Source organism: Colletotrichum godetiae (genome assembly GCF_030913485.1).
Source record: "Colletotrichum godetiae strain CBS 193.32 chromosome Unknown BDP55scaffold_13, whole genome shotgun sequence".
NCBI classification, from domain to species: domain Eukaryota; kingdom Fungi; phylum Ascomycota; class Sordariomycetes; order Glomerellales; family Glomerellaceae; genus Colletotrichum; species Colletotrichum godetiae.
The window spans coordinates 846,161-870,738 of record NW_026851261.1 but is presented as its reverse complement, the minus strand read 5'-3'; the positions used below and the strand labels follow the sequence as shown (position 1 = coordinate 870,738).

Genomic DNA, 24,578 nt, shown 5'->3' with positions numbered 1-24,578 from the left:
TGAACACTGCGGGTGAGGTGACTGAAATTGCGGGAATTAGTGAAGAGCGACCAAGAACTTCTATCTGGCGACCATTCAGCAGGATGGTCCCAGCTAGGCCGCAACAGCACGTGAGGGGGATGCATGGTAAACGAGGCTGTCTTCCACCAGCCAATGAGTTGGGAAATAAATCCATGTTCTAATATATGCACGATATGTACCAACCGGTTCCCTCATAGTGCTACCAATAAACTCCAGTAATGCTATAATTGACATGAAGAAGCGGCAACGCCATGAAGCGCACGAGAGAGGAGTGTTCTATGTCTGGGAAGTAATCAATGACCAAGGCGATGACGGACTGTTGACCGGGCCTTGTGTCGTCTAAACGACTTCTAGTCAAACAAAGTGTAATGGGAGTTGCCCGGCGCCTGTCTATTGCTCTCATTGTACGACGGGGGCGGCTGGGCCTGTGGTTGAGACTGCGAGGGTGCAGCGGGGAGGGCAGGCGGGGCGGTTGCAGTCTGCTGGGTCCACTGCGCCGTCTTCATCACCATCTTGGCGAAGTACTGCTGGATAAACGATTCCCTATGATGTGTTAGCTCAAGTTCTGAGGTCTTTGGGGAAAGTGGTCACTAACGTATAGTAGCTGTGGTCCGAATTGTGAGGTTGGACCAGGTTGTGCGCAAGCTCGTGAGCCAACACCACCCACCACCACACAGCCGCCTCGGCCTTTGCTTCGCCGCTTTGTGTCTTGAGAATCTTCTCCGCATGGAGCTGCAAGAAGAAGCGCAAATTGCAGAAGACACTGCCGTTGCTGTTGAAAGCAATCGTCGAGCCAGACTCGTCATAGAAGATGTGAAGAACGCGCGGTGAAAGCGAGTAAACGCTAGCGACCTCACTAAGAAGACCGGCAAACGCGTTGATGGGACCGTGATTCCTCGAGAGGAACTGAGCCGGCTCAATGGACAACTTCTTGGAGACGAATACTTTCATACTGTTCGATGCCTCCGCCGCGAAAACGATATTCTGCGCGGGCGTGCTGTCACAGTAGGTGGCCTGTTCCTTCACCTCGTTGACGCTTGGTGGCGAGAACACACTGTTGGAGTCATGAGCTCTGGTAGAGTTGATGGCGTTGAGCAAGTTCTGTCCCACAGTCGCTGGATTGGTCACACGGCCATCATCGGGCTTCTTCTCCGTGCCGCTGCTGGGTTGGTTCGTAATGCTTTGCGACTGCGGCCGACTCTCAGGAGGCTTGTCCATGAACTTTTGAAGCTGATCCTCCGCTTCATCGATCTCGTTAGCATCGAAGCCAAACCGACGAGTCAGATTCGAGAAGAGGCCCTTGCTCTTCCGCGACTGCTGTGGCGGAGGCGATCGGTGAACCTCTTCGGGACTGTCGTTCCCGAAAGAGCCCGGCATAACCGGCTCCGGTGTTTTTGCGGCTTGTCGGGCAGCCTCAGCAGCCTTTGCTTGCTGACTCCATTCTTTCTCTTTTTCTTGGATCCGCTTCTGCTCGGCTTCCAACGCCTTGCGGCGCTCCTCCTCAGCAACTCTTGCTTCAGCTTGCTTTGCACGGAGGATTCGATCGACGTTGTATCCTCGGGCTCTCAAGGCGTAGAGGTCTAGGTTAAGGAAGGGCTCGAAGTACAGATAGGCCTGCTGATTTGGCCGTGATAGGAGAAGCTGGCAGATAGCCTGACCAACCTGGTACATGTCAGGCTTATCTTCAGCTGCGACGTAGAGGATCCAACTTGAGCCGGATTGGGCGCTGGCGGCGGATCTCTTCTCCGTGTGAGATTGGCTGTGGCCCCTGAGTGAACGACGGAGTGCAACTGAGCGAACGAGTTCGACACGCAGGCTCTTCTCCAGCCACTTGGCATCATGTTTGATGTAATCCCTTCGATAGTTTGCATACTCGTGAAGGAAGATTTTGGACCGCTCGATAACATGCTTCCGCAGAGCAGCTGCCCGGTCCTGCTTGTCCGCATGAGGGCCAATTCTTACTTCCTCTTCCACAAGCGAGCTTAATGTCTGAGCGCCAAGCTGATGATAGAATTCCTCGAGCACTTCCTCTTCGGGCGCAGTGATCAAATAGTCCTTGAACAAGCGGTAGCTGATGATGTCGTCCAAGATGACGATTCGATTCGCAGTAGCCAGCTGGTACTGCTTAATAGGGGCATCGTCGTCGTCCACGTCAATAAGCTTATCCTTGGATGGCGGCGATGCGATCTCCTTGGCTGCGAGTAAGAAGGGAGAACACTTCATCTTGCGAATAAGCTCTTTGTCCTTCTTCAACGTCGGCATGTTCTCTGCTAAAGACTTCAGAAGAGCGAGGTACTTATCCGGGCTCTGAAGAATGCTGAGAAGTCGTGCGGGCTCGGTGCAAGCTAGATTAGCTATCTCTGGCTTGCTTGGTTCCTCCTTGGCTCCACACTTGAAGAGGAATGTGTTCGCGTTCGTCCCGAAGTCAACAAAATCAAAGATGTTACCGTATGTCGCCGAAGTACCTAGGTAGCATCGCTTGGGGCTGAGGTGGGTGACATAAGAGCCACTCTTCTCGCCTGAATCGCGAGCCTGCCGTATTACGGGAACAATGGGTGCGTCACGCAGCTTGGATAAGCTGCCCTCTCCAAGATCACTGTTCCGGAGGGCAAAGTACTCGAAGAGAGTGACAGCCATCTGTTGATCCTGAGGTGGCTTGACCAGCAGACGAGACACGCACTCAGTAATGGGTGGGTCCCTAACCACCCCAAACTTGTTGGCATGCACGTGAAGGTCTTTCTTCAGAATGTCGAAGCCTAGGATTGCGGCACGCTCGTTGGTGAAACAAGCCGAAGGCGTGACCAGCTTTTTGTCTTTCCCAATAGGCAAGAAAGCTTTGCGACTATCGGCAAGGTTGAAGGCCCCATAACCATTGAGGTGATGATTTGCAATGAAATAGGTCATCGCGGACGCTCTGAGCTCCGCATCTGTAGAAGCCATCATGTTGACCATTTCGATCACAGAGGGGTATGGTCGCAGGCCTAGGACGGCCAGGAATCGACCCTCCAAGCTATTAGCTCTATAGCTCCCGGGCGGACCAGGCCACTGCAACACAGGCAGCCGAAGAGTTCTGAGTGTATCTTTTGGCTCGAAGAGCTCCGAGACCTTGTACAGCTCAGTCATGTCTTTGGTTGACTCGCTTCCTTTCGCCCCAGTTTCTGCCGGACAAAATCGAGTATCCTTAAGCTTCATCATGTCGGCGGCGGGGATGTCATCCTTGACTGAGGCGAGGTACTTGATGAGCTCCATGTGACTCCACTTCTGCGCACCCTCAGCCGAGGGGCTCAACAATCTTGAAAAGATGGTGTCAAGGTCGACCGTCTTCCGTACTCCGATTGCCGAGAGAAACTTGTCTTTCAAGCCTTGGCAGCCTTGAATGATGGGCAGATCATCAAAAAGCTTGACGGTAGGGAGATATGAGTCGGTTGGCTTCTTCATGCCCGTCTTTGTCGGCATAACAGTATGAGCCTGGAGCAGAGTGATGATTACTGACTTGGAACTTTGGCTGATGTTGTCCCAGTTCTTGGACAGTACCGTAAGAACCTGAACGGCAAACTTTGGAGATTTTTTCAGATTTTGCTCGTCAGACCTGCTCGATCCCAACTCCAGCAGGAAACGCAACCATGGCACGACTTCCAAAGGCTCCCAACCAAGGGCTTGTAGCTCAGCAGTAGAACAATGGTTGGTGTATGCCATAGGTATAGTGCGCGGGGGAATTGGAAGATTCGCTGGAATCTTGTTCGGTACCTGATAATTGGCAATGGAACCAAGAGCAATGATATCGCCTTGGTCGCTGCCATCTTCAGTGACCGTGGCAACCGCGACATCCAAAAGGCGAGCTTTGCTGGGAGGATCCAGTTCTCCGCTAAGTGCCTTTTTACCGGCCCATGCAATGAAGTTGATGAGCTGCTCCTTATTCATTGCCTTGGCTTCCAGCTCTGTCCGCACGTCGTCAACAGTGATTGGGCTGATGAGTCCGAAGTCCATCAGCTTTCTGACGAAAGCATTTTCCATGAGCTCTCGGGGTACAACAGGGATGGTGTCGACGAACTTGCTGAGCTCGTCAGAGCCAAGTCGGACCTTGGTGCTGGACAAAACACCTCTAGAAGAGAAGATCTCGATAGAAGCCTTCTTGAAGGCTGTCCAAAACGCTTCCTCGAGAATCTGGGATACTTGACCGCTTGGTGTAGAATCAGCGAAAGTGAATGTCTTGAGGATGTGTAGTGCTTCAGGCAAAAGCTTGGCGAGATCTTCTGCGCCAATCTTTGCCGCAGCTCCAATCATATTCTTGACTTTGGAGTCAAGATCGTTCATCTCGTTAATGAAAGCAAGTCTTGTCATGATACCAGCCGCCCGGAGCATCTCGATGTTCCATGTCCTGACCCATCGTGCATTGAGATCAATAGCTTCGCGCTCAACCGTAGGAATGACTGATTGCGCCGAGATGTGCATGCCGGCACCGGTTGTCTGCGTTGTGGGAAACCCGATAAAAATGCGGCCGCCGGGCTTCTTGCTAGGCAACACTGAAGCGAACACGTCTACAGACTTTGAGATGGTGGCGGAGCGTGAACTCTCTGAAGCCATGGTCTCATCATAGGACGAGGTGAGAATGGCTAGCTTCGTGGTCTTTGGTGGTGGTTTCTTTGTCGCGCGCTCCAACTCGGTCGCGAACGAAGTTGATACGCTGGTCTTGACCCAGGCGGTCGTCACTCGCAGGAAGATGGTTGATGTAGAGAGCTTGGTCACGTCCTCACTAATCTCCTCCTGAGCAGCTGCCTCTTCTCTCTGCTGTCTCCCCTTCACAGTGACCTGTGACGCTGAAGACGTCAACCTCGAGAAGAAGCTCCGTAGTGAAGGCACTTCGGATCCAGCGCCATATGTGTCGGCTGACTTGGCCGCCGCCGTGGCCTTTGGCTTCCAGCCAGCAGCACTCATAACAGTCGCGTCGATCTGAGTGCTGGTTCGCTCGACTGTTTTAACCTGCATCAGACCCTCTCGTGTCCGGGTCTCAATATCTCTCGGGATGGGTACGTCGAGACTGGGCGAGGTCTTCTTGTGAAGATCCAGGATCTTGTAGTCGTCGATCCAGAACTCGACATGTTGCAGAGCGACGAAGGTCAGACTGGTTGCGAGAAACTGACTGACGGACAATAGGTTCGGTAGAGGAGTGGTGGTATTTCGGTAGTCGAGAACGAAGGTGGTGTCGCCGCTGCTCTGATCCTCGGGGAGAGTGGATTTCTTGGTAAAGAGTGCATTCCCTTTCCAGTAGAATGTCATGGCCTCGTTGCCGGAGCTCACAAAGGGCTCCTCACAGTCGGCAAAGACGCTGTAGAAGCCGACACCGAAAGCACCAATCTTTGTTTCATCGGGGTTGCCTTCGGCGATCCTCTTCAGTCTTCCCCAGTCGGTCTTGGTAAATGGCTGGCCATCGTTCGCCACGACGAGACGGCGCAGTGTGTGGTTCACGATAACATGCTTAAGAAGTTCGGATCGGTTCGTGGTGGCGGGGAGTGGGACTGAGGTCGAGGGCAGCGTTTCCCACTTGACCTTGACGGTTGTTGCTTGGGCGTCGGCGGCATTCTGGATTAGCTCTCGCAACGTTGTCCATTCGCCTGAGTATCTGGCAAGGACCTTGTCGATCAAGGCTCTGGTGTCGACAGTGACGGCTTCCTCTTCCTCGCCGCCTTGCAAAGCGGCGGCTTTCAGCCGCGAATAGTCCATCGTAGGGTGCTGGTCGGGATTATTACGGCGCGCATGCGATCATTGTCGAGTACGTCGAGTGCTTCGTGTGTTCGTCGGGACTTGAAAGAGGTGGACAAAAGACGCAGAAAACTTAGGAAGCCGTTGAACCAGATGAGTGAAGAATGCGGAGTGGCAGGAAGAATTATGTAGAGTGAGGTGGGAGGCAAGGTGGGAGGTGGGAGGTGAGGTCGTTGGGTCGGTACGTACGTAGGCAGCAGGTGGTGGCGATGGCGGGTATCATTCAAGGTGAAGTCGGTCCGTCGGTCGATGTTGAGGAAAGGTAAGGAAGGCTGAGACGCACGTTTCGCTCATGCAACAAGCACACCGAAAGGGGACAACGAAATGCGGGCTTCAACGATAGACCTTCAGAACGCCCCGAGCACCTGGAATAAGCTCAGGTCCGTTGATGACATTCCACAGGGACAAAAGGGTCGAGGAAAGAGAAAACGTCAGGTCGTCAGCTCCGTTTCGATGTCACCAGTGTTAGGTTTCTTCCTTTCAGGTGGACGCGCCGTTGCTACAGTGCTGCGCTGTACCTGAACCGGGCAGGCGGGCACCTAGAGACCGGGGCGACAGGAAGGTTTGGGGCTTCCAGGTTGCCGCCGACTTACCGTCTTTTGCCCCTCGACCAATCACATGATCTACTGATAAGACACATCTCGCCTCCGTTATCGCCATCCTTGCACCCTGGCGTGCCTGGATCCTTACCTTATCTTACAGGACCCTGCATCTGTTGCACCCGCAATTTGTAAGACCCGTTAACTCCGTATCTTAGGTAGCTTCCGTACCTTGCCTCACCTTACTTTGAAGCTGCCTAGGTAGCACGTAGGTACGGACAAGGTGAGGCCTTGATATGTCACTTAAGCTGCTGGAAGGTTTCCAAGACTAGCTGAATGAGAAGAAGGCGGTGTGACGATTCACCTCCACCCTGTGCCATATGTGTAAGTCAATGTACAGCGTTCTGACAGCAGCTGGTGGTAATCACGTTCACCAAATCACGGTGTAAAACCTCAGTCGGCGGCTGCCAGATAATAGAAAAACTTCTCGTTGTCCATTTCGCATAGAGGGCGCCCCAGGCACTGAAGGCCCTCACAACTATTACAATGCTTTTATGTGTGAAATTCTATAATACAGCATATCGATGCTGGCTCAGGTATGCCGGCCCCACTCGCTTGTGCATTTCGAAATTGGAATCCTCGTGTATCATCTTTACTTGGCCATAATGTCCACGTACCGTCCGCCCTTCTTCGCCTTCTTCGCACCCGGCTTTCGGGGTCCAGCCGCGCTGATCAAGTCGTCAATGCTACTGGCATTGCTCATACTTGTTGCCGGTCGGCTAGGAGGAGCGCTAGGAGGTCCTCCAACACTGTTGTTCGATACTGAACGCATCATGCTCGGCGGTCGCGGTCCTGGTGGCACTCCCAGGCTTTCGCTGGACGCAGCGTGCGCAAGTGCCGGGCCAGGCGGTCCTCCAGGAGGAGCACTTGCACGGCCCATGGGAGGTGTCATAGTGCGTGGCGGAGGTGGTGTTCCTGTGTTGGATCTCGAAGCCCCCTTCGGCGGCGGCGGTGTTGCCGTCTTTGCCTGTGTCGCTTCCGCCCCTCCCTTCTTGTTCACCCAGCGCTTCAGGTCAGGGTCGTACACGAAGCTGCTGGATTCACCAAGGTTGGCCTTGACGGGCTTGTTGCCCTGCTGGGGATCCGGACTAGGTTCCTTCTTGCCTCCGAACCAGCTGCCGAATCCCCATCCCTTTTTGGACTGTTGCTGTGCTGCTGCTCGCTTGGCTATTCGGTGTTAGTGTTGTCAACATGGAAGGAATATTTGCTTTGCTTACCGTCTTCTTCGGCCGCCTTCTTGAACATCTCTTCGTTTTCCTTGTCCTTCTCAGACTTCCCTTTCTCTTGAGGCTTAAGCGCCTTGAGACCGGGGATATCATCATCGTCATCATCCATGAAACTCTTGGGCTTCGGTCTTGATTCTCCCTCATCATCCTGTTCGGGCTCAGGGTTGTACGAAGGAGGTTCATAGCCATACGGCTGGAACGCAGGAGGTTCGTATCCACCACCGTCAGTGGGCTCTGCAGATTGTGATTGAGGCTCGTCATTAGACATTGATGGCGGTTCGTATCCGTAAGACGGCGGCTGGTAGCCTGGACTGGCCAGGTTGTTATCTGATTGCTGGCTGTTTTCAATCGTCTCCTGGCCCTGAACCTCCACTGAAGGGACAGCGGGGGCTTGACTGCCATACGGCTCGTATCCCTGGTACGCAGGCTTGGTCGGCGACTGCATTGGAGAGGCTTGAACAGCTCCTGACAATCCCTGGGCGGAAGCAGCTGTGTCTTGGCCACCGTCATACATAGGCGGAGTGTAACCTTGTGATGGCCCTGTCGCGTTCTGAGGCATGTATCCGCCATTAGAGTACCCAGGTTGTGAGTCCATCGACGTTCGTGGTTCATAAGGACTACGAGAATACTCGTTTGAGGAGCGTCCGACTGAAGCTGGGCCGGATGTGTAGCTAGCGCCGGGTTCGTAGGAGCTTGATAGAGGTGTTTGAGACGGGCCTGGCGCGTATCGAGAGGCGGCTCTCGTAACAGGGATGGGAACTGCAGCAGCAGGAGGAGACCCAACTGGGAGGCTGGTGGCACCTGCTCCGTAAATGGGCTCAAAGTTTGACACAGAAGGCGATCTACTGATAGTAGGAGTGCCTCCTGCCAACCGAGCGAATGGTCCAGATTCAGCACCACCCTCGCCAGATGCGCTAGCAGCAGAACCGTCGTTCTCGTCACCAGCAACAAACTTGTTAAATCGGCTCCAAACTGTATCCGAAACCTTGTTCATACTGGGCTTGGAAATCCAGGACGACGATTCTTCCTTGGGAGCCTGCCTGAGCCTCGTTCGCAAGTTTTCTACAGCGGTCTCCAGGATAGGATGGTGATAGTTCGACCTCTTAGTCTGAGCGTTGATGGAGCTGGCAATTGCCTCACAATATTGCAAGGCCTTGTCCCGAAGCCCATACTCAGCCAAAGTCATCGCGTGCTGGAGCTTATACGCAGCCAAGTGTGGCACGCCGACAGTTAGGGTAGGGCCTCCCGCGAGTGAAAGACCGTACTCGTAGACCTCGCTCAATAGTAAAGCCTCAGTCTCCTTGGCAAATTGCTCTCCTTGAGTCTTGTGATCAGCACCAACAAGGACAAAGTTCGAGGCAGGGTCATCGAGGCCCCCGAAAACTGTAGCCTTCCTAGCGAACAAGAAGCAGATGTGTGCGGCTTCAGCTCGTCCATACGAAGACAGCAAGTTGCCGAGGGCATTCAAGGCACGGACGTCGTCAGTACTGCGGTTGCTTAGGACCAGGCCCAAAGTCTCCCGCCACTTGTCGAGTCCTTCGGTGGCATCCTTAGTCGAACCACTGGCCGAGGCTGTATTGACGAGCTGGAACCCAGCCCGGGCGTGGGCCGGAACTAGCTCGTCAACACAGTCGTCAAAGTTGCCAGAGAGAACCTTGTAAAGCGCAGCAATAGACTCGTTGGCGTGTCCTGGGTAGTTGACCTCTTTCCTGACGAATTCCTGGGCGACTTGCTTGTAGAGATCTGGGGAAACGGTGTTGGAAATTAACATGGCATGACCCCAAAGTCTCTTGTCAGCAGCTTCCCATACCGCCTTTTCGCGATCGCCAACCAGGAGATGCTTCCGGATTTGATCCATTGCAGATGAGTCTACTACCTCTGCCTTCATCTGGGTTGAAGATGATTCTTGAAGAGCGTCGGCGCCGAGTCCAGCACCATAGCCAAGCGTACCCTCATTGCCATTGGCGTCGAGACCGGGGGATAAAACATCTCGCACAGCTTTATCCACGGCGGTGGTGCCTTCCAAAACACCGTCATGCTCGACAAAAACCCTCAGAATCTTCCAGAGCAACAGTCGCTCAACCGCGCGCTTATGCTCGTGAGGAAGCTGAGGTTGGAAAGATACTTCAGGTAGTTCTTTTTCCAGGGTGTCTATGCCTGAGCTCAACCAAGCGATCGTTTCCTTCTTCTTTGATTTTCCACGCAGAGGCCCGGGGAACTTCGCCAGCCTCTCTTCGAGCGGCTGGGTATCCTTGATATGTTTGACGTGTACTTCTCCTGGACTACGAATGATCATGGGAGCGGTTTGCCCCATACCATAACGCGGCACATTTTTAGGGAAAGAAGTTATCATAGTTCCGCCAACACCCCATGAGATAATCGGCGCCCCTTTCCATCTTTGCAGAGGATCGTTTTCGCGACCGTCAGTTGGCGCAACCCAGTTGAAGGTTTGCGAGGGCCCCCGGGGCCGAGAAACAGGGGCGGTGACAGGTTGGAAACTCCTAGTTGCTCGAGGGGAGGTTGGGCTATGGACCGACGTCGGCCGAGGCACGGGCTGGGACTGCGGGCGTGCTCCTTGAGAGGATCCTGGTGACTGGGTTTGGGATCTCGGTGGCGGTGCGTATCTGTTATCGGGAGGTGAGTCATGAAGGATGGCTTGTGGCAGGTAGTTAGATGTGGACCTCTTCGAAGGTGACAAAGTCGCGTGCATAGGGGGGCCGTGGGATGACGGCGGCGGTGTCTGCCGCGCGACCATCGGCGGTGCCGGGCTATATCGGGACTCAGAAGGCACACCGTTTGCAGGCTGAGCTGCATACGAAGTCTTCGAATCTTCCTCCTCCTCAACCTCGCGAGTAGTAGGTAGTGATGGTACTCTCCTTGGCTCAAGGGTGTAGCTCGACCTGCGGTCAGGTTGAGGGTGGTCTCCATTGGTCGCAGCCGCCTCACGCGAGACCTCAAAATGAGCCAACGGACTGGACGTTCTAGGCAAGTGCGGCAGAACAGTGGGAGGCGTGGTAGCCGCGTGGAAAGCGGGTACGGGAGGCCTTGCGGCTGTCGGAGCTGGTGAATATCTGCTCCCGGACGGCGGGCGGTGCATTCCATTGGTATTCGGTGCCGACGGAGGAGCAGGGGAGTACCTGGCATTGCCAGGGATTCCAGGGACCTGTTGTTGCGTCGTCTGAGGCGCATAGGGGTTGACACGCTCACCAGGTACCAAGTGTGGAATTCCACCCGAGAGCGAGCGGCTCATGCCAGGAGGCGACAACATTGGCGGTGACAGTGGTGACGGAGCAAGCTGAGCCTGGCCCTGGGTCTGAGGTTGCAGAGGCTCAGGCGGTCCAGCCAAAGCAGGAGAACCTACACGGTAGCTCTGTCGAGAGGCCGATCGTGGTTTTGAAGCCACGGGCAGCTCCTCGAAGAAACTATCCTTATTCCGAAGCATAGGGACGGGTTTTCCTGCTGGCGGTGGCTGCCCAGAGTGACTTGACGTCGGCGGTGAGGCGCTCGAGGTAACAGCTCTTTGCGGCGGCGGTGGCGTGGGAGCTTGCATGCTAGAGCTACGCGGAGGGGGACCCGACGATGGCCCCGTCGAAGGGCTTTGCGGGAATTGTTGTGTGCTAACCCTCTTTTTCGGGACAACAACTTCCATGGGAAGATCGTAAGGAGAAGTATACCCGCCCTTAGACTGCGCTGCAAAACTCTGGGCTTTGACAGGCTCAGGGCGCGTCTGCTGCGCATTGTAAGGAGCGGCTGACTGCGTACGCTGGGTAGCGTAAGGGGCCACTGCCGGAGTAAATGGAGAGGCCGCAGTCTGAGGCTGGTAGGGCGACGGCACTGCCGGCGCAGTCGGCGCGTAAGGGGAGGAAGCAGCTTGGTGGGGAGCAACAGAAGGAGTATATCGGTTCTGTTGTCCAGCGGATTGAACAGCCGGCGCCGGGACCGCAGTTGTAGGTAGGTCGTCATCGTCGTCGAGGAAGCCCTCGTCGTCGCTGCCAAAGAATGCCGATGGATCGACGGGCTTAGATTCGCCAGCCTCGTCGAGTGACTCGTCCAGAAGGAAGTCTTCTCCGTCGTCGTCTGCAAAAGCTTGTTCCCACTTAGCAGCAAGGTCATCAGCTGGCTTTGCTCCAGCATATTCCGACTGGATAGGCTCTGCAGGCTCCTCCGTCAACTTCGTAGTCTCATCAACGTCTTCATCCTCTTCAAGCATTTCGCCCAGCGTATCAGCTCTCAGCAGTGTGGTTGTGTTCATGTCGCCCATGACTTGCATTGTGGATTTCCGCTCCAGTGTAGGGTTTCCGCCAAAGTCGGGGAAGTCCTCATTGTTGGAGCTGTGGATCTGGCTGAAGAAGTCGTCCTCGCCTGCCACTTCATCTCCAAAGCTGGCAAGTTTCTGTTCGGGTTGAGAAACTTCTCCATTGGACTCAGAGAGGGGAATGAGAGGAACGCCCTCCTCGTAGCGGGAACCAAGATCCTCCTGCTCGGTAAACGTGGCATCGCGACCGACATAGTGCTGGTCATCCTGCGGTTCCTCGTCGTCGAAACCGTTTTCATAGTCGTTTGCAGCGTGATTCGTCTCTTCGAAAGCACCATTATCGAAATGTTCAGGCGCGCTCTCAATTTCGTGAATCAAGTCCTCGGCTTGGTTTGACGGAAGAGGCTGCTCCGTGCCAGGGACGGCTGTGGACACTCCGCTGGCAGGCGGGACAGGCGGAAATGAGTTCGTCCTTTCGTTGGGTGGCATGAACTTGAAAGGATCAGTGTCGGTCCGTGATAGGGTCCATTCTGTGTCATGGTCATCGTCCCAGTTGACCTCGTGGGAGACGGTTCGAGTAAATGAGTTGGTACTTGTATGGCCCAGGGTGGGTGCGGACGGCTTGGGTTCGTAGGCTATAGCTTGCGGCTGCGGAGCGATCTCATCGGCCAGTTCGGCAGAGGGGAGCAAAGTCGTTTCTGGCTCGGCAGCTGCGGTCGAGGCTGAAACTTCTTTGAGGTCGTCGTCGCTAACGGCCGGTGCATCTGACACTGGTCTTTCGAAAACAGGCCAATCGTCCGAAGCATCTCTGCTGTCGTCCTCGGCGAGCCAAGGACTGCTTTGCTCCTCCGGCTTCGGCTGAAGCTCCAGCTGTGTCGCTTGTGATGGGGGTGTAGGCTTGACATCTTCAGCAAGCTGGCTGTGAAGAGGAGCTGTCGATGGTGAATCATGGGTTTCTGCGCTCGGGGAAACCTGAGCTTCTGTGGTTGCATGACCACTAGCATCATTGGGCATGAAAGCCGGATGCCACGAAGCGTTCGCGGTGGAAGTCATGGTATTTATTTAATTAGGTGGAATCATGCGGGTTCGCGATGTGGCTAGATCGAAGGCTCGAGGAAACAGCTAGGTCGTTGATGGTCAGCACGAGACACGATGCGCGAGTCCAGGGGATTGGCGTCGCATAACGCGACAACCAGGCCGGGGGGATGAACGTAAGAGTTCGACAGAGAGGCTGAGAGGGACGGAGCGGAGAACGTACATGTACAAGAGAAGCAGAGGTCTAGATAGAATACACAGCGACAAACTCCATGGTGAGCTTCAGAGTTTGTGGGTCGAAGGTGAAGATTACAGAGGCAAAGGTGGTTTTTTCTGCTGGACGGGGGGAGAAAGTCTAATGAGCCAAAAGGCATGAAGCATGAGGTGGCCGTGGCTCAAGGTGCAACTGCAAGCTGGCAGGTACGATGAAAAGGCAAGGTCTGGCGCGGTACATGTGGCATGTATCTCTTGGTGTGTCCAATGTGGCAAGGTACATGCATATCTTCGAGGGCCCGAAAGGAAGGTACCTATGTACCTAAATAGGTATCTGTACGGATACGGATTTGGCTGGGAAAATCCACGAGTCCGTCAGTGCTGTCTTGGCTGGAATGGTCCACCGTCCACCCAGTCACAGGTCCAGAATCAGTGCCGATTCCGTCATTCCGCCTTCAAAAAGGGCCACCTCAGAGGTTCAGTCGAACACTGCTCCGTACCTAAGATACAGAGATAAGTACGGATACGCGGGCTTGCGGCCACATCAGAGACCCGAGGATCCTCCGGGTGCGGCACTGACAGTCTGACAATGACACAGGTGGTGAGTGAGGTGACATTGATTATCGTTCCGAGGCACCGTTTCCATGTCAATGAATAAAGGTGGCCAATCTGGAATGGAATGTGTCACCAATTCACTAGGGAACCGTTTTGAGAGGTGGCACAAGCTATAGGTAGTAGTATGATAATGGAAGTATTATGTATCCTGAGACAACTCTTGGAAGAAAGAAACGCGAGAAGAAAAGACTCGGCCAGGAACCAAGTGTTTATACATCAAACATGCGAGCTATTTTACCAGATGTAGGAAACCTAAGGTATTGCCCAGGGAACCTATCCGTACATACCTTGTATCTGTGAGATGAACTGCTCTCCGCTGGAGGGAGGGACGGCTTACACCGGGCCGCTGCATCTAGATTCTAAAGTCCATTTGGCCACCTTACGGCCCCGGGCGTGTTCGGGCAGCGAATTTACAGCGCACTAAAGGCCACGCGGCAGCCTCCGTCACTTAAAGTGCCCCCCGTGTCATCCCTGGAATACTTGCTGAAAACTGGATACTGCTCCGACAGCACCCGCCCAATGAGATCGGCTCAGCCTTCCCAGGAGACCTCATTCACGCCTCTAAGCCTCCAAGTCTCCAAGCCTCTCTCAGCATGCTTGCGACAACGGGATACTTGTCCAAAACACCACGACTCTTCGGCGCTCAACCTGCTCATCGCAAAGTACCAACATCGCTGGCGTGACCGGACGATACAGCTCACCGCTGCGTACACTTGAGCGCTCACGCCATCATCTTACTCTTTCCTACCGAAGCTATCCGATGCAGCTCTCTGAGCAACAGCACAGGCACCCTCGACCGAACTCTATCACGGCTTCCCGCACTGCGGCATCTGCCTAAAAAGTTGCACTTTGCATATACCTCCTCCCAATGCGGGCGGGATGCCTTCTCCAACCTCATATCGTCCCGCGGACCCGCCAGGCTCTCCAGGGAATGATTCCGATTCAGACCTCGATCTCGATATCCAGGAGCTCGATCCTGCCACTACCACAACCGATCGCACCTCTGGCCTCCTCCGCCACGACCGTCAGACCACCGAACATCGATCGCCACGTATAGCACTGCGAAATCTACGCATGGGGGGCTCACGCCGAGCCGGACAAAAGGCCAGGGGATATGGCCAACTTGGCCAGGACCGAGATGGCACCAGCGAGGATGCTGAAGCACTTCTCGGCGAACCCGGAAGCTCTTCATCACGATATAGAGATGGGACCGCTGGTGCAGGCTCCGACGACGACTCTCCTCTCTTACCCGGTGGCTCGCCTCCGAGGCGTCGATCCTTCGCCGGGGACAGATTCGAGCGACTTACCTCTAGCATTAGATTACCGAGCTTCATGTCGAATTCAGGGGCGCAAGAAACAGACAAGGACGATTCCCAGGACCAAGATGAAGACGATCCGTCCAGCGCCCGCCTTATTGCTGTAGGATCTTCCCAAGCGACGAGATTCCCGCCGAACCTTATATCGAACGCCAAGTACACAGCCCTTACGTTTCTACCCGTCACTCTGTACAACGAATTCTCCTTCTTCTTCAACATGTACTTTTTGCTCGTGGCTTTATCGCAAGCGATTCCTCCATTACGGATCGGTTACCTTACGACTTACGTGGCGCCTTTGGCATTTGTGCTTTTCATTACCATGGGAAAGGAGGCGTACGACGACATCGAACGAAGACGAAGAGACAATGAGGCCAATGCTGAAGCATACACAGTTTTGTCATTCGATGAGCCAGGCCGTGGCATGGGTTCTGCACAACGTACACACAAGAGGCTCAAGTCGGATTCCATGAGGAAGAAGGGCAAAAACTTGGCGGGCTTGAGAGACAGACTCTCGGATATTCAAGAGGAAGAAGAGCGAGCTGAGGGAGACGGATCTATCGCCCAGCCTTCCTCGTCAGTCCTTGAGGTCAGCCGTAAGTCGCGCGACCTCAAAGTCGGCGATGTTCTTGTTCTAAGCAAGGGTCAACGAGTTCCTGCCGACGTTGTGATTCTGAAATGTATCACATCAGAAACAATTACCGACGCGCCGGTGATGGAGGTGATTGCGGAAGAGGAGTCGTTGCTAGTCGATGCTGAAGAAGAGCAGTCCAAAGCCCTACAAGTTTCCGATACCAAGGGCAAAGAAGCCGAGAGCAACGACGCTGGCGGCGGTGCCGCTGGCGAAACATTCATCCGAACTGATCAGCTTGACGGAGAGACAGACTGGAAGTTGCGTCTGGCGTCCCCCTTGACGCAAAACTTGGCCACGGAGGAGTTTGTCCGCCTACGTGTAACGGGAGGCAAGCCGGATAGGAAGGTCAACGAGTTCATCGGCACAGTCGAGCTGCTATCCAGCAAACGGGATGCCCAAAGCCAGCAAGCAGCGCTTGACGGGGGTGAAGGCACCTCGGCCCCGTTGTCAATAGACAACACAGCCTGGGCGAACACAGTAATCGCCTCCAACGCCACTACTCTCGCTGTCATCATGTACACGGGACCTCAGACGAGGTCAGCGCTGTCGACTGCCCCCTCACGGTCCAAGACTGGACTTTTAGAATATGAGATCAACTCGCTCACCAAGATTTTGTGTGCCTTGACTTTGGCGCTTTCCATTATCCTTGTGGCGCTGGAAGGCTTCGGAAACACCAAAGACAACGTTTGGTACATCAAGATTATGCGTTTCCTTATTCTTTTCTCGACTATTGTGCCCATCAGTCTGCGTGTCAACCTCGACATGGGCAAGAGCGCTTACTCTTGGTTCATTCAACGAGATCCCGGCATTGCTGGAGCTGTTGTGCGAACGAGCACGATACCGGAAGATCTCGGAAGAATCGAGTATTTACTCAGCGACAAGACTGGCACGCTGACCCAGAACGAGATGGAAATGAAGAAAATTCATGTCGGCACCGTCTCCTACGCTAACGAGGCCATGGACGAAGTCACATCGTACGTCAAGCAAGGGTTCCACATTCAACCTACTACCGATCCTTCATCGCACACGATGTTGATCACGCCTTCTTCGACATTTGCCAACTCGTCAAACGTGGGTGCTACACGCACAAGAAGAGAAATTGGCACTCGTGTCCGAGACGTGGTTCTCGCTCTGGCTCTGTGTCACAACGTGACGCCAACAACAGAGGAAGAAGACGGAAAGACCGTTGTTTCTTACCAGGCCTCCTCTCCTGACGAGATCGCCATCGTTCGCTGGACCGAATCCGTCGGTCTTCGCCTCGCCTATCGCGATCGCACCAGCATGGTTCTTGAGTCAACAGAGAACGGCCGTGAAATTGTTCGCGTGCGTATCCTCGACGTCTTCCCCTTCACATCCGAGGGCAAGCGCATGGGTATCATTGTTCAGTTTTTCGATCAGACTCAGTCTACGGTGCCAAATCTCGCCAACAGCGAAATCTGGTTCTATCAGAAGGGTGCTGACACAGTCATGAGCCCCATTGTGGCCGAGAACGACTGGCTTGACGAAGAAACCTCCAACATGGCTCGAGAGGGCCTGCGTACACTTGTCGTTGGCCGGAAGCGCTTGTCTTACGAGCAATACAAGGAGTTCACCGGGAGCTACCAAGCGGCTTCTTTGGCTATCGCTGGACGAGACGCTGGTATGCAACGTGCTGTGGCTCAGTACCTGGAGCGCGATCTGGAGCTTCTCGGCGTCACTGGTGTAGAGGACAAGCTGCAAAAAGATGTCAAGCCATCTCTAGAGCTTCTGAGAAACGCAGGCATCAAGATTTGGATGTTGACTGGTGACAAGGTTGAAACAGCTCGCTGTGTCGCCGTCAGCTCCAAGCTTGTCGCTCGTGGCCAGTACATCTACACCGTTTCCAAGCTTAAGAAGAAGGACAACGCGCAAGATCACCTCGATTTCCTCCGTGGCAAGACGGATTCTTGTCTCTTGATTGATGGCGAGAGTCTGGCCCTCTTCCTCACCCATTTCAGGATCGAATTTGTGTCCGTGGCTGTGCAACTCCCGACGGTTGTCGCATGTCGATGCTCGCCCACGCAGAAGGCCGAAGTCGCCAAGCTGATCAGAGAGTACACTAAGAAGAGGGTCTGCTGCATTGGTGACGGAGGCAACGATGTTTCCATGATTCAAGCAGCAGATGTCGGTGTTGGTATTGTGGGCAAGGAAGGTCGGCAAGCTAGTTTGGCGGCAGACTTCTCGATTGAGCAGTTCTACCACCTAACTAAATTGCTGGTCTGGCACGGGCGCAACAGTTACAAGCGCAGTGCTAAGCTCGCTCAATTTGTTATCCATCGTGGATTGATCATTGCGGCCTGCCAGACGATGTACAGTATTGCCATCAAGTTTGAGCCCGAAGGTCTCTACAAAGTATGTTGACTTCGTCTGATTGTACATGTTTGTTCTTGTTTCTAACCTTGGGTCGCAGGACTGGCTTCTCGTCGGATATTCCACCGTGTATACTGCCTTCCCCGTTCTCTCCCTCGTCCTTGACAAGGATGTAGACGAAAACTTGGCGAATCTGTATCCGGAACTATACAAAGAGCTCACTTCCGGCCGATCCCTGTCTTATCGTACCTTTTTCGTCTGGGTTGCCGTTTCGATCTATCAAGGCTGCACAATTCAAGGCCTATCACAGCTTCTAACCGAAGTCGACGGGCCCAAGATGGTGGCAGTTTCGTACACCGTACTAGTTCTCAACGAGCTCCTCATGGTCGCCATCGAGATTACGACGTGGCACCCTGCCATGATCATCTCGATCGTTGGCACATTTGTCATTTTCGTTGGCTCCGTGCCGTTCCTCGGTGGTTACTTTGATCTTCAATTCATCATCACTTTGTAAGTCATCTTGGCACTCATGCCCCATAAGAATTACGCAGACTAACCAAACTCCAGGGGATTCATCTGGCGCGTCCTCGCCATCGCGGCGATATCTCTCATCCCACCCTATGCGGTGAAGCTCATTAGGAGGACGATGAAGCCGCCCTCGTATAGAAAGGTGCAGAGCACGTAGAAACCGCACCAGTGTGTTGTGTTGTATTATCGTTGTTGAATGAGATCTTCTTTGTATCTATCTTCAAAGCTCTGTGTAAGCGCGTCTGGGATCGGTGTCAGCGAACGGGGTCCACGGCCATTCAAAGGGAAAGGCTGCTGCGGTTTTTGCATTATTAGGCGGAGTTGAACGGGGACCTGGGAAACTGTTTTTTTCTTTTTTTACCCAACTTTGTACGGCATTATTCGGATGGGGCCATCGACAGCCCAGAAGAATTAGACAGCGTTATCGAAATTCGAGTTTACTGTGCAATTTTGTGCTCCTCTTGCCTCGGTGTGTTTTACATGACTCTGCTCTATGGAATGATGTACATGAACTCTCACTCAAAAGAGAGAGTGTTTTCCTACAACTTGAGAACGATCCAATCCTTCAAGATGTCTGGGTTCCGCCTCTGCATCGCGCCCAACATACCCCCCACAGGCCCTTGCAACTGCCCGCCATCCCTCCATAACTTAGCGCCAGCATACGCCTTGACAAAGCCCTCGGGCCCCGAAACTACAAAGAGGTTCTTGCCCCGCGGCGCGGCGTCGTCGGCCGAGCAAGCGCAGTCGTCCTGCTTGAAGAGGCTTCTCTTCCCGGCGTTTGGCGCGCCGTCGACCATGCCGATGTGTGCCGTCTGGGAGTGGAATTTACAGCCTTCGACTGCGTGTGTCGGCGTACCGGCAGAGGTTTTGGTGAATGGTTGAAGAGTGAGCGCCGCGGAGAGGTCTGCGTCGCGGACGGCGGTGCCTTCTTGGTCTACTACAACGCGGACGTCGAGCTTGTCGCCGTATTTCACTTTGAGGGCGAGGAGGTCCCTGCTTATAGGCGAGGGAGCGGCAAGAGTCTCTGCGGAAAGGAGAGACTCGGCCTGGGGTCCGGGCGTGTTTCCTGATGATGAAGATGATGAGAATGGATTCCACCAGCTCCCCGACGACGATGACGGCTTCACCTGCGGTGGCGCCGCCGCCGCAAGCCCCCCGACCAGCTGCTCCCGGATCTCATCGCGGCTCCTGACGGCCCAGAAGATGGTCATGGACGGTCCGTCTGGGAGCGGAAGGACGGCGTGCGCGGCTTGCATAGCGCTGGCGATGCCTGTTCCGCCTGCGAGGAATACTACGCGGTCGCCTCGTTTGCCTAGGCGGGAGCGGAGGTCGAATTCGCCGTGGGGCCCGCGGAGTTCAACTTTGTCGCCCTTTGATGGAGTGCCATCTGACGATGAGAGAGTAGAGGAAGGGGGTGCCAGACGGCTTAGGTACGTCGAGACTTCACCCCCTCGTACGGCGCGAACGTAAAGACGGAGGGTATCCTCATCGTATGAGGAGCCTGGGACGGGGGGCAGGGGCGTGTACTCCCTCGCGACCTGGATTTGGGGTTGTTTCACCTCCACGCACCAGAGGTCGAAGATGCCCCAGAGGGAGGATACGCTTGCGACGTTGCTGTTTCTGCTGCCGCGAGGTGCTTTGAGGGTTAGGATGAAGGAGCTCGGGGAGACCTGCTCGCGGGCGACGACGTCAAAGGGGATGAACTTGCGCGCCGGGCCGAGGGCTGTTTGGGCAGCTGGATCGTTTGATTCGGGTGTGGAGGGGAAGAGCCATTGGGCGTCCCATGCTATGCCGCCTACTGCGAGGAGGATGAGGACGGGGAGGTAGCGGGGGCTTATGAAGGTGGAGGATTTGCGTTTGGGGGGGCGATGGGGTTGGGGGGCGGTTGGAGTTGTTGTGGATTTTAGGTGGTAATGGCGCACAGTTGAGGATGAGAATGCGGATAGTTGTGGTGTTGATGTTCGCCGGTGCGTCCAAGCGGAAGAGTGCCGTAATGGCTGGTTCAGATGCGTTGTCGTTGACCGGGATGCGGCTGCGGCGGCCGGAGTGGCACGGAGCTGAGGTCGGATGTGGGTGAGTGAGCGCCCGGCGATCGGCCGGAGAGCCGCGCAACCGGCAGAGATGAGCACCGAGGCCCCCATCAGGTTCGGGATACAAATTGATTTACTGTAATGAGATCGTTTAAATTTGGTGTAGCTTTTCCAACAATTCCTGCAAAGAAACGATGCAGAAGATGGTGACGAACGTCGATGATGAAAGCTCCTAGTGGGCTAGTTCCGCTGGGCGAAGCTGAGTTGCGCACGGTCACGTGAGTCGCCTATTTGACCATCGCTCAAGAACACTTACTCACCCGGGATCGATGCAGATACTCATTCCACTATACAGTGTTTCGACGTTGTATATACTACACTGGATTGGAATCTGAAATCAGATAGCGTTGGATTGCATAGGGTATTGCGTAGATACTACACAAAGGTAATGCGAGCTCAGAAGTCCTATTAGATGCCTCAAGGCAAGACATGCAGCATTCGAAAACTTGTTGAAAACGGCGGTCTCCCTAGTAGAGAACGGAACGATGGTAGACGCTTCAGACGGCTTCTCAATTCTTGAGTTTCAGGGTACTTCTACAGGTAGACTTTGAATAGGTACATTGGCAGCGTTCAGGAGACCTCTTGACCAGTCATGTACTCATCAGAAGAAGGTCGAAAGATGCGCAGGTCACAGTCCAATCGTCAAAAATCCCTTTAACATCTTTATTTGGGCCATAAATTGGTGCACCGCTAGGGTTCAGAGTTTTTCTTCACCATCCGTGACCACCGAAGAACACCACAAAAAAACATACCAGATCCTATGCTTCAGCTCAAACATCAACTGGGTAGTTGTCAACCTTTAGATGCCCACACAAAGCAGGAAAATCATCAAGCAAAATGGAGGTGTCCTCCTCGCTACAACACTTGTGTTACAGACCGTATTCGTGGACAAAGGTTCTTCTGCAACGGCGTAAAGAGTGATGTGAGATCGTCTAGTTGGTTTGAGCTAATAAAGACAACCCGATTCAACCCCGGGGGAAATTTTGATACTCGGCTGCCCAGACAGGATAGGGCAATCATCAAGCAAAATCCAGGTACCCTTCCTGCCACGACACTCGTGTCCCCAAAGATATTTACTTACCAATATTCTTCTTCAACGCATGAAAAGTGACATGGTCTTGTTGGGCTGATGACGATAATGCACTTGAACGCACAGACTAAGCTTTCATTTGTTCAATAGCACAACCAGCCCGATGCTAGCCTTCGACAAATACAACTTCAGGACTACGACAGCAAAAAATGACGATGCGAACAAAGACGTTGAAATCCTACCCCAACAGTCTTTAAAGGATAAAGTGAAGAAAACCATGTCAAGGAGTCCGATCAACCTGGCTATGAAAACATAGTGAGACTCTCTATCAGAGCTCCATACCGCCGAGACTTTCAAACCCACATTCGCCTCCTCCCATAGTATCCGGCTTTGCGCACGTATTCGTGAGTACAAAGTCTCTATAAACGCCGAGAGAAGACGCATGAAACGTTTGTGTTGAAAGTAATGCACATCACTAAGGCCGTCATCAATGCCAACCCGTCTCTCCTCTACACCAGTCAGTTACCACCGAGCAATAATTCGGCTCCAAGGTTTGCCAAGTCCATGAATAACATACCATCGTCTAGGCCACCTTTATATACAGACGGAATGATGTGCTCTGCTCAGATGATGTGAGAGCATCGCTAAGCTGAAATGGAAGATTCAGAGAGGGAACTCATCAGATCTACAACGACCTACCTACATCAGTGAGAAAGCCGTAACATATTTGGGACTCAGGTACCAGGTTCTTGATAGGGGGCCTAGAGCCCTGGTCATCTAGCATTCGAGTATCTCGCAGGCTGTCTTCATCACGCAGAAAGGGATTCTCCGGGACTGATAAATAACTGGGTCTTACATTTGACTTCAAAGCCTTTGATGCTGAAAATTTTGAGAGTCTCTGTCTATAATACTTGAGCCTCTAGTAGTTCTGCGTAACCCCACGCCATTGTGCCACCCAGGAGATGTCCCACACTCTATGTTATACTACAAGCAACTCTTACACAGCCAACTTCATCAGACAAACCCACCCACTCTATCAGAGCCTGATGATCTTCCTATCCTCATTAATACCACCCCGGAACATGTCAGCAACGACGCGACCCCCGAGAACCGTCTCATTGACGATCCCCTCAACGTGCTTCGGCTCAACCCTTCCATACCAGATCCCCTTCCCAGCCAGAGGATGCTTCTCCCCATCAGCCATAAGCTGACCGGGCGGGACATAGATGATGATATTCCCCGCAAACTTGTGCCCGCCAATATGGCTAATCAGCCCGACCCGCGCCGACATCTTCTGTTTACCCCCCTCACCATCCCCGCCCTCAGCCGACTCAGGCGCCGCAATCCTTCCAGCTTCCCCCTCACCACTCTCATCAACCACAACAGGCCCCCTCAAAACACCAACCCCAACCCCCTCAAACCTCCTCTCAAACTCGTCCCTCAACACGGGTCCCATAACGCCGCACCGCATATCCCGCCCGCCGTGCCCGCAAATCAGCACGAGCACCTCCTTCACGTCCTGGACCCCGTACAGCAGCGACCGGTACGCCTCCTTGCGCGTCAGCCGGTCCCGGTGGATCGGCGACAGGCTCCCGTCGTGCATCTTGTGCAGCTTCTCCGGCAGGAGGTAGCCCTTTGCGAGCGCCTGGACGCTGTCGAAGCTGACGCGCGGTAAAAAGGGCACGTACTTGAAGCTCGGGAGGAGGTAGGCGCTCGTGGTCTGCAGCTCGCTCCGCTTGGGGACCGAGGAGGGGAAGGAGGCGTTTAGGGTTGAGATGTTGTGCCAGGGCTGTGATTGTGAGAAAAGGGGTTTCACTTACCGTCAGCCCAAGGTGTTCTCATATAATCTCATGTGTAACAGTTCGCGAGTGAGGGAAAGAAAGGGGTACATTTTTACTGCAATGGCAAGTATGACTACTGTCAACCTCGCTGGCTGTTCTCCTGTAGAAGATACTGGCCATCGATCCTCCCCACAGGCATATACACTTATACATACCCTCAAAGCTGAAGGAAGAATGAGAAGATGACATGAGAATACTTACATCGCTATACGTCCCCCCGCGGCCAAACAACTCCTTCAAATCCGCCGCGAGGTTATCCCCGCTATTCTCCTCCTCGATCCTCGACACCCAGTCGTCCTGCCCCGTACACACGAGCACCTGCTCAGCGTACCCCGAGACGACACCGTTGAGCGGGCTCTTGAAGTCAATGTCCAAGCCCTCGGGCATCGCTGGCGTCGCGGCGCACTCGCAGGTCGGCGACGGACATGTCGGGACGAGCTCAAACGGCGGGGGAGGCGCCGACGGCCTGTTTGCCTGTGGCCTTGACTTGGGCTTTGGCGAGGACGATGAGGATGACCAGCTCACGCTGGTGCTCAAGGTGCGCCGCTGTCGCCGCGTCGGTAGCGATGACGTTGACGACGATACTGACTGGTATGAGATCGCCGCCGCGCGATACCCTCGCGTGAGACGCGGTGCGGCTCTCGCTATCGAATGCATCATGTCCTTTGGGATGCGTAGTATACGAATACGTCTCTTCGCCGATGCCAAGTGTGTCTCTTTCACTGTGCTGGGATTCCAACCAGATGCCGGCGTATACTCAGATGGAGTGGCGTCGCAACACTCTCAGACAGAGCCGCGATCGACGTCACCAATCAAGCAGAACGAGAGAAAAAAACGGATACGTTGTCATCAAAGGTACGTATTCGCACGATGAACAATACGACAGCTTTCCACGGGATCGTAAAGGGCACCCAGGGAGGGAGTGTGAATTCGCAGATGAGGCGTAGATTGGTAATTGGCAATTGCAGACAGGTATCCATTTCTTTTCGGTAGTTGGTCACTCAAGGAGTCAAGGCCCCCCCCTCCTTCCCCTGGACTGCCCCCCTCGGCGCTCGCTGCGGACCTTGGCCCCGGCGCCGAGCGGGAGTGA

The 24,578-nt window shown here is 54.2% G+C and overlaps 6 protein-coding genes across 6 annotated transcripts; 2 read left to right on the top strand and 4 right to left on the bottom strand.

The window, feature by feature from the left end:
• Positions 1–371: 371 nt before the first annotated feature.
• BDP55DRAFT_548501 (uncharacterized protein) lies at positions 372–5,742 on the bottom strand (the record flags this gene model as incomplete). The annotated part of the gene is made up of 2 exons (XM_060568843.1): positions 372–564; positions 617–5,742. The coding sequence occupies 2 exons, from the start codon at positions 5,740–5,742 to the stop codon at positions 372–374; spliced, it is 5,319 nt and encodes a 1,772-aa protein (XP_060431809.1).
• Positions 5,743–6,972: 1,230 nt separating this feature from the next.
• On the bottom strand, positions 6,973–12,914 carry BDP55DRAFT_726989 (COPII coat assembly protein SEC16; the record flags this gene model as incomplete). The annotated part of the gene is made up of 2 exons (XM_060579229.1): positions 6,973–7,547; positions 7,598–12,914. The coding sequence occupies 2 exons, from the start codon at positions 12,912–12,914 to the stop codon at positions 6,973–6,975; spliced, it is 5,892 nt and encodes a 1,963-aa protein (XP_060431808.1).
• A 1,315-nt stretch (positions 12,915–14,229) lies between these two features.
• On the top strand, positions 14,230–18,969 carry BDP55DRAFT_658684 (phospholipid-translocating P-type ATPase). The gene is made up of 3 exons (XM_060574500.1): positions 14,230–18,041; positions 18,100–18,509; positions 18,567–18,969. The coding sequence occupies exons 1-3, from the start codon at positions 14,604–14,606 to the stop codon at positions 18,682–18,684; spliced, it is 3,966 nt and encodes a 1,321-aa protein (XP_060431807.1). The 5' UTR covers positions 14,230–14,603; the 3' UTR covers positions 18,685–18,969.
• Positions 18,970–20,888, bottom strand: BDP55DRAFT_658682 (uncharacterized protein). The gene has a single exon (XM_060574499.1). The coding sequence runs from the start codon at positions 20,666–20,668 to the stop codon at positions 19,067–19,069; it is 1,602 nt and encodes a 533-aa protein (XP_060431806.1). The 5' UTR covers positions 20,669–20,888; the 3' UTR covers positions 18,970–19,066.
• Positions 20,889–22,683: 1,795 nt separating this feature from the next.
• Positions 22,684–23,875, bottom strand: BDP55DRAFT_726986 (Sucraseferredoxin-like protein; the record flags this gene model as incomplete). The annotated part of the gene is made up of 2 exons (XM_060579228.1): positions 22,684–23,436; positions 23,690–23,875. 2 exons carry the CDS (start codon positions 23,873–23,875, stop codon positions 22,684–22,686), a joined length of 939 nt encoding a protein of 312 aa, XP_060431805.1.
• On the top strand, positions 23,856–24,578 carry BDP55DRAFT_630220 (uncharacterized protein; the record flags this gene model as incomplete). Its single annotated transcript, XM_060572122.1, has 2 exons — positions 23,856–24,343; positions 24,482–24,578. 2 exons carry the CDS (start codon positions 23,856–23,858, stop codon positions 24,576–24,578), a joined length of 585 nt encoding a protein of 194 aa, XP_060431804.1.

Bases quoted from the DNA above. Each gene is read 5' to 3' on its own strand.
- BDP55DRAFT_658682 (XM_060574499.1), bottom strand. From the start codon at position 20,668: ATGGGGGCCTCGGTGCTCATCTCTGCCGGTTGCGCGGCTCTCCGGCCG.
- BDP55DRAFT_658684 (XM_060574500.1), top strand. From the start codon at position 14,604: ATGCCTTCTCCAACCTCATATCGTCCCGCGGACCCGCCAGGCTCTCCA. The intron at 18,042-18,099 runs GTATGTTGACTT...CTTGGGTCGCAG, and splicing joins AGCCCGAAGGTCTCTACAAA to GACTGGCTTCTCGTCGGATA. The intron at 18,510-18,566 runs GTAAGTCATCTT...ACCAAACTCCAG, and splicing joins CTTCAATTCATCATCACTTT to GGGATTCATCTGGCGCGTCC.